Consider the following 8,119-nt stretch of genomic DNA (forward strand, 5'->3'; position numbering starts at 1 on the left):
TATTGGTAAAATGTCTTTTCCCAGTTGGTTGGTTGTCTATTTTAGCAGCTATGCTTTTATCTGTGCAGAAACATTTTATTTTTAGGTAGTCCCATTTATCAAGACTCTCCAGTCTGTTGTGACCCTGGGAGTCTGTTCAGGAATCTTTTGCCTGTGCCTATGAGTTCCAGTGTCTCTCCAACTCTATCATGTAACAGTTTCAAGGTTAACATTGTCTTTAAGGAACACACCTTGTGCTTGCCGGCATGTGTGTATCTTTTTGGAAGGAATTTCTACCTAAGTCCATTATAAAAACCGGGTTATCTTTCTGCTATTGTGATAGGTGCTCCTTATATAGTTTGAAGATTAAGCTTTCATTAGGTACATGATTTGTAACTATTTTTCGCTGCCCCATGCTTTAATGCAATTCACTTGTAAGTTGTTTTAATTTCTGTTTACCACAAGATCAGAACAAGGTAGCCCATGGTCATTGCCTTTTGCTTATACACATTCTACCGGAGGGGTGCATAGTCTAATGAAATATCTTAATAGTCATATGAGAGGCAGAACTCCGTTGCCTAATAATGGCAAGCTCATCACTGCTTCACCACCCAGCCATTCCGCACCAAATTCAATCAGCTCACAGGGCTGAATGCAACTTCCGAGTCAAATTCTCGGTTTCTGACTTCTGGCGACTCAAGTTAGCAACTGTGGCTGAGTGTGGTCTGCCCTGGGAACTCCCCACCCTGGACCAAGCGTTTTAAGGCCGCAAACTCTGCCGCTGGAACACAAAAAGCAAGCCTCCAAGCCCACCAGCGGCTACTAATCCTAAGCCCCGCCCCTAGTCTCTGATGCTGCGCAAGACCCCGCCCTTCGTGGGCGGGGCCAGTGCGTGCAGCCACTCCTCACTCCAGGACCCTCCTAAGCCCCGCCCGCGGACGTCAATCATCGCATTGCGACTACAGTTCCCAATTCCATCCCGCCCCGAGACGTCGAGCGCCCCGAGCCTCAGGCCCCGCCTCTCCCAGGACCCGGAGCGCGCGCGGCCTGCGCAGACCTTGCTCGGGACGGGCTCCTGGCTTTGCAGTGTGCGTGTGCGCACTGTCCCGCCCGCGACCTTCGCGCGAGACCCTCGGTACTTGAGGTTTGATGCTGTGTTTCCACTCTCAGCTTTCGTCCATGATTCCCCCCACCCCCACTCCCCGATCCCCCAGGCCGGGCCGGGGGGGGTTGGGCGCGTGGTGGGTGCTTTGCTTCCTCCCCCGTCGTGGAGCGCGCATTGCCTCCAGCCTTGTTAGGCCCTCGGCATGCAGAATACTTCTGTTCCAGAAGTTCGTTGTTAGCATTTTTGTGTTTTTGTCAGTACTGGGAACTGAACCGGGCTTCGGCCTAGCAAGGCCGCCTCCTTCCCCACCCCTGACACGCCGCCCCTCCCCGCCCCAGCCCAGGAGTTAACTTTTCTTAAGGGCGCAGTGCCTGTCACCTCTAACCACCTCTTAGTTTCCGTGTTCTATTCTTCCCGTCCCCCATCTAGCAATGGATGCAGACATTTCTACAAGTTTGTGGGATTTTTTTTTTTTTAAACAAAAATGTGGAGTAGATATTTGCCTATAATCCTAGTTGTTCAGAAGACAGATCTGGGGATTGTAGTTGGAAGCCAGCCTGGGCAGGATAGGATAGTCTCTGAGACTCTTACCTCCACTAAACCAGCAAGAAAGCCAGAAATGGAGCAGTGGCTCAACTGGTAGAGCTCCAGGCTTGAGAGGGGACAATTAAGGAACAGTGCCCTGGCCCTGAGTTAAGTCCTAGAGTGGGCACACACACACACACACACACACACACACACACACACACACACACACACATACACATACACATGATACTTGAATTCTTAGGACCAACACTCCTTCTTATCCCTAGAAAGACATTAAAAATAATCCAGTTAGTCTACCAATTGCAAGGTCTTGAGTTCAGTCACAGCACCCCCTCCCCCCAAATTAAAATTGGTGGCACAGAAATAATAGTAGTGAGTTGGTTAATGTCTTCTTAGTGCCTTTGCAGAGTTGATTTGTAGATGTTGTTTAAAGAGTCAGCAGAATTGGAATTGAAGTTGTTGCAGAATTGTTTGGTATCTCTCCATTTACCATGTGCTGTGCATTTTTTGCTTATTGCCTAGCTGACTGCACATCACACCAGGAAATCCATCCCTTTGTTCTCTGTCTTCAGGGTACAGTGAAGGAGCCTGAGGCCTTGAGCCACAGTTTGGACCCACTTTCTTCTGACAGCTGTGCTTTAACTGCCCCTTCTCCACACGCCTGGCGTCATCTCCTGTCTGAACAGAGAAAACAATGCAGAAAGACACCGGCTCGCTGTGAGTTCATTAGCCATTGGAAATGGGTCATGGGAGCTTCTCAATCCAGAAGTTCTTTCTCCTTCTGAGAAGGGAGTGGGCACTGTGGGCTGGGGAAGGGGACCCGGCTTTGACTCTCGGTTCTGTTGTGACTAGTTAGACTTAGCATGGGATCAAACCTCTCTGGTGGGCTTTATTTTCATTTGTACAGTGATGGGGTTTGCTTGGTCCCATCAGTGATTGTGCAGGTGGTTTTTAAGGAGATCTGGTGGATGCTGATGGAGTCCTCCTGTTGTATTTTCAGAGTGCCTTTCCATTATGTTGGCTTTGGCTATGCAGCACTGGTGGCCACTGGTGGCATCGTGGGCTATGCAAAAGCAGGTAAGGTCCTTGCCCTTAGTCAGTTACCTGCCATCTTCAACTGTCTCTGTGGAGAATGAAGCCCAAAACCTTAAAACTCCAATTTGTTTAGCTCATTTTCCTGTGGTTATCTGACTCAGCTGAGTCAGGCTCCCTGGTCTCACCTCCTTATCTAAAGGTGGCGGGGGAGGGGGGGTAGTAGATTGTTATTATCACGGACTGCCACACATAATTGTTGGTGGCTCCAGGGCGCCATGTTTGAGCTTCTCATGTAGAAGAAAACTAGTCTAGTTTTCCCTGTTTCCACCAACCCCTCTTTTGTGTTGCTGGGGATAGAACCCAGGGTGTTGTGCAGGCCAAACATTCACTCTACCTTTCAGCTACATCTCAGCCCCTCCCATACTCTTGCTTTGAGTATAGGTACGGAGTGTTCAGTGAAGGCTCCTGCTTCTGTCCTACCTTGCCTGAATTTCCACCTCAGCACACACTGGGCTTCCTATTCTCATGGTCTTTGTTTAAACGAGTGGCCCTGTTTCTCTCCCCTCTTGTGGGTTGCCTGAAATCCTCCTTGTGGCACAGTTCAAGATGGGTTAAGAAAAAGCCTGATCATAGTTCCCCTAAGGAGCCAGAGCTTTTATTTTCTCAGATGGAAGTGCCCTGTTGATGTATTTGAGGAGAGAGTCATGCTAAGACCCTGACTTTTCTGGTAAAATAACAAAACTTCCCCCAAACATGTTCCTGCTTGAGGATGTGTTGGTTAAGAACTGTGTGAAGAGACGTTTTTGCTGTTTCTGCAGGGTAGGGGAGCCTGGGGAATCTTATGCATCAGTATGGCATTTCTACACCCGAGTGTGTGTTCCCTTCCTTCTAGGTAGTGTGCCGTCTCTGGTTGCCGGACTCTTCTTCGGAGGCCTAGCAGGCCTCGGCGCTTACCAGTTGTCTCAGGATCCTAGGAATGTGTGGGTTTTTCTAGGTACGTCTGTTTTGGTGTCAGCTTGGGGTAGTTCTGTCTCCATGATATTCTGACATGGTTTGGTGAGGGGCTTTTTTCACTGACTGGTCTCACTGTCAAAAAAAAAGTTTGGGGAAATTTTACCATGGGGAATATTGCTGCTCTCTGCTTATCTCATCTGGATAGAACCTGGAAAGGTTTAAAACAGGTGCAGGGCAAATATGTGAAACAGGAAGACCACTGAGGTATTGAACAGTCCAGAAATACCACACAGCTGGGTTCAGTGTGCTTTCTTAGGATGCTTCCTCGACTTAGAAATCACTTGCCCCCTTCTTAGTGTCAGCTGATGGTACCACATGTAGGTCTTGCCTTCAGGGGGCTTTCAGCCTAGCTAGGGAAGGCAGTCATGACTTAAAAATGTAACTGTGCAACGGTGGGAAGTACCCTTGTAAACAGTCAGGCATTGGTTGCTTCTTACCAGGGTAGCTTCGAATTTTTCTTAGACACTTTCCATATGTCAGACCCTACCAAGAGTGTGAGTACCCCAGCTCCTCCACACACCCACTGTTTGTGAACAAATTCAGCTCTGGTCCTTCTGTGAGTGGGAGGGAGGACCAGTGTTCACAGGGTGGTGGGACACACCAGCCATGGGTGGTAAGAAAGGATGCCAGGCCCGGCTGCTCCTTATAGGCTGGAGAGGAAGTTACACAGACTCAGCTCTGTCTGCCAGCTTCCTCATGCACACGCCGGAATGACCTTCGGGCCCCTTTCCCATCTGACCCCAGAACTCCACCTCAGCAAATGATCTCATACCCACTTAACTGAAAAAGCAGTAGCTCCCAGGTGGGGACTCCCTTCTAGCCACCCATCTCCACGCCCTCCCTGCCTGGTTCCCCTCTTCTGGAAGGGCATTCTCTCCACCTGGGCTTTGAACCACTTCCCCTACCTTCTCCCCAGCTTGTACTATCTGGGTCCTCCATTGTGATTCCCCCACCTCCACACACACCTCTTACCTCCCCCCCCCCGCCCCCACAGACGGGCCCTCCTGGTGATCAATGCTCACCACTTGAAGAAAGAGGGACCCCTCATGCCCCAGTTCCTTCTTTAGTTGCTTGCTCTATCCTTCCCTTTGCCCGAGCATGCCTACCTCTCACACATGACTAGCTTACTTCAGTATGGACCTCTGTCCTCTCTGTCCCTGAGCCTGTCAGTGACCTTTGTCTACACAGAATCCTGGTTACAGATGAACTTACCTCAAACTCCCATCCTCAGATTGCAGCCTCCTGAGTAGCTAGGACTGTGGGCCTACCAGCTCCCTTCCTGCTGTTGGTGTGGCTTCCTGTGAGAATTCTTAAGCTGGTATTGCTCACTCTCCTTTGTTCTCACATTCCTCTTGTTCTGTAGTTTGTTCTCTACAGGACACCTTGATTTATGTTTCAGAATGCAATTCTAGTCACATACCCTCTCCTCTGCTACCAGTTTAAATGGCTTCTTGTTACTCCTACATGAAGACCATAATGCCTCGCGTGCCCTTTGAGGCTCTATGTGGTTAGCTAGCTGCCTTAGAGCCCAGTGCCTTCCTTACTCAATATCTATGCCACGTTGGCCTTTTAGTTTCATTTTAAATATATTTTGCCATATTAATAGTTGAACTCAGGACCTTGTGTGTCTGTGTTTGTTAAGCAAGCACTGTAACTTGAGTTACATCCTCAGCCCCCACTTTGGTTTTTATGTTGACATAAGATGCTGCTAAGTTGTCTGGGCTGGTTATGAACTTGCCTCCTTAATAGGTAGGATTACAGATGTATGCCATTAGGCCAGGCCATTTAAATTCCTTTTAAATTTTCAAAGATAAATATTTCAGTTGTTATTGAAAAGGTAATATACAGAGGGGTTACAGTGATACAAGTCAAATAGAGAATAAATTTATTTTTGAACATCACCCCTCCTCCACACCTACAAGTTGTATAGTCCATTTTCGACATTGTGTCTAGTGAGTATAGCTGGCATTTACTTACCCTTTGTCCCACCATTTCTGTGCCCCTCCCCCTTTGCCCTCTCAAAGACAGATGAGCAAATGAAGCAAAAGGAAAAAAAAGTAACAAAGAGAAAAAATCCTCTTATTCCCATTTCCTGGGGGTTTATTTTGATAAATACAATTCTCTATAATCAGATGCACATAGGTATTGTGCCTTTGTGATCCTCTCCTAAGAATATCCTCCTTTGGTCTCACTGTGTGTGAATGCCTAGAGACCTGCGTAACTTTCTGTAGTCCACTTAAAACACAAAAAGGATAAGTAGACTCTGTTCTTGAGTACTCTGTATTCCTCAGCACCCAGTACAGTGCTTAGCAGGTACACTAGGTCCTTGGTGTCACAGGTTGATGGTTCAAGGAAACTCGTGTTAAGGAAAGCCTTTGCATGCCTGGGATGCAGAGTTCCATGCCATACTGTGGATGCTTGACCATTGTTCCCACACTAAAGACATATGCCTTTGAACAGAGCTGCAATTTTCACTTCACCATCTCAGTCCAACACATTCACTTTGACCTTGGTTTAGAGGGCATCATTTGCTTTGGGGGAGGCAGATTTTCACATTGTCCTGTACCAAGGACAGGATAGCAGCAGACCACACCTCCATTTCAACACAACTGACCATAATGTGGGAGTCACTGAGAGCCTCTTGTCAGCTGAGTTGTGGCACTATGTATGGGGGAATTAAAACTTTGTTCTTGAAGTTTCTATTTTTCTTCTTTCTTTTCTTCTTTTTTTTTTTAACTACACTTGATCAAAACTATATAATCCATAACTAAGGCTCATACTTTGATCGCTATCCAGTTGGAGAAGCATGAGGTAGAAGAAATAGCATCTACAGGCATGAAAAATGCCTATGGAACCTTGGAGAAAGGGAGGGTGTTTATGGTTGAAGTGTGGGGTTTGCAAGAGAGTGGTGAGGAAGGAGGCCTGAAAGGTGACCTGGGCTCACAGGACCTTATGCAGCCTGTGTTTGTACCTGCTCCCACAGAATATGGCAGCTATGAGGCCTCTTGTCACCTCCCCCACCCTGCTGCACCCTAGAAGAGAAGGAAGTACAGGGTGGAGGTAGGCCTCACGCTCAGGTGGGCTTTCTCACTCTGTTTCCCTTACGTATAAGTTGTTGTGACTTTTTTACCTTTTTGTCTTCTTCATCAGCTACATCTGGGACCTTGGCTGGTATCATGGGAATGCGATTCTACAACTCTGGGAAATTTATGCCTGCAGGTTTAATTGCAGGTGCCAGGTACGTTTTCATTCTCTCTTTTACTAGGAGAAAAGTTATTGAGATAAAGTATAAGATATAAATACAGGATAATTTATGCATTCAAAGTTTACTTGCTCCAGTCTATCTGATCCTAGACATCAGCACATATTAACTTAATTATAATCAGTTTTGAATTTAGGCTCAAATGACCCAAGTCTCATCATTCTTTGTGGACCTGGTTTTATTCTCAGCCTCACTCTCTGGTCTGTCACAGGGGCCTCAGGCAGCCCTTGAGTGTGTCACTGTGACCCCTGTACTGTGTGAAGACTTGAATTCAAGACTGCCCCCTTAAGCATGGTTCCTCTAGGGATTAGTTTATTCCTTGAGACTTCCCCTTCCCACGTAGTTGTGAGGGGCCTGAAGTCACTGTGCTTTCCATTTCCTCATGCTTTTGTTTGTGTTTCTTTTGAACAGTTTGCTGATGGTTGCCAAACTTGGAATTAATCTGTTGAGTAAACCCCATCCATAATAATCATATCCCAGTGTGGCCTCAGGAAGAATGAAAACTGTCCAAACTTCCACTATTTTTAATGTATTAAGAGAAAGAAGTGCAGCACACATATTCTGACAATTTATTTTTTAAGCAAAACACAAAAAAAGAAATTACACTGGCGAAGAAACCCCAGACCTTGAGGATGCACCATGTGACATCGGTTATGACGTCCCATTTTATCTGCATCAGCAGATAAAAACGCCGGGTAAAATTTATTGTATCTGCACATCTGGGGGCACTAAGGCAACACAGGCTGCTCGGGACAACAATGAAAAAAAACAACAAAAAACAAAACTTGTGTGAGATGAACAACATCTGTTCTCTTGAGGCTCATCTAGGACATAGACCCGCTTTGATAAAATAGCAATGAAAATAAAAATTTTGCCATGGCAGGGTTTTCTGTGGTGTCTTCTTTGCCAGTGGTGTCAGAGTTTAGCATAAGATGTGGGTAGCAAAATGATACTGGGATGTCAATGTGTCTTTAGTATTTTATTTAGAAATTATAATGTGGGTCATGTATAAAGACATGCTTGGGCTCAGTGATCAGGAGGCTGGCACATTCTCCTGCTTTTTCAGCACCAGAAATTAAGTTTGGAAGCCCTTGTTTTAGTCTCAAAAGGAAACAAATTTGCTTGTGTGTGTGTATATGTAATATATGTACATATATATACATATATGTAATGTA

The 8,119-nt window shown here is 46.4% G+C and overlaps 1 protein-coding gene across 2 annotated transcripts; it reads left to right on the forward strand.

The window, feature by feature from the left end:
• Positions 1-973: 973 nt before the first annotated feature.
• On the forward strand, positions 974-7,826 carry Tmem14c (transmembrane protein 14C). 2 transcript variants are annotated; one of them, XM_090356468.1, is made up of 6 exons: positions 974-1,123; positions 2,206-2,350; positions 2,634-2,710; positions 3,561-3,662; positions 6,833-6,920; positions 7,356-7,826. In XM_090356468.1, exons 2-6 carry the CDS (start codon positions 2,328-2,330, stop codon positions 7,408-7,410), a joined length of 345 nt encoding a protein of 114 aa, XP_090212594.1. In that variant the 5' UTR covers positions 974-1,123; positions 2,206-2,327; the 3' UTR covers positions 7,411-7,826. The 2 variants fall into 2 exon arrangements, with proteins under 2 accessions (XP_090212594.1, XP_090212596.1); XM_090356470.1 differs by having other exon boundaries at positions 974-1,114.
• The last annotated feature ends 293 nt before the right edge of the window (positions 7,827-8,119 follow it).

Source organism: Megascapheus bottae, chromosome 22 (genome assembly GCF_031878675.1).
Source record: "Megascapheus bottae isolate mThoBot1 chromosome 22, mThoBot2.hap1, whole genome shotgun sequence".
Classification (NCBI taxonomy): Eukaryota; Metazoa; Chordata; class Mammalia; order Rodentia; family Geomyidae; genus Megascapheus; species Megascapheus bottae.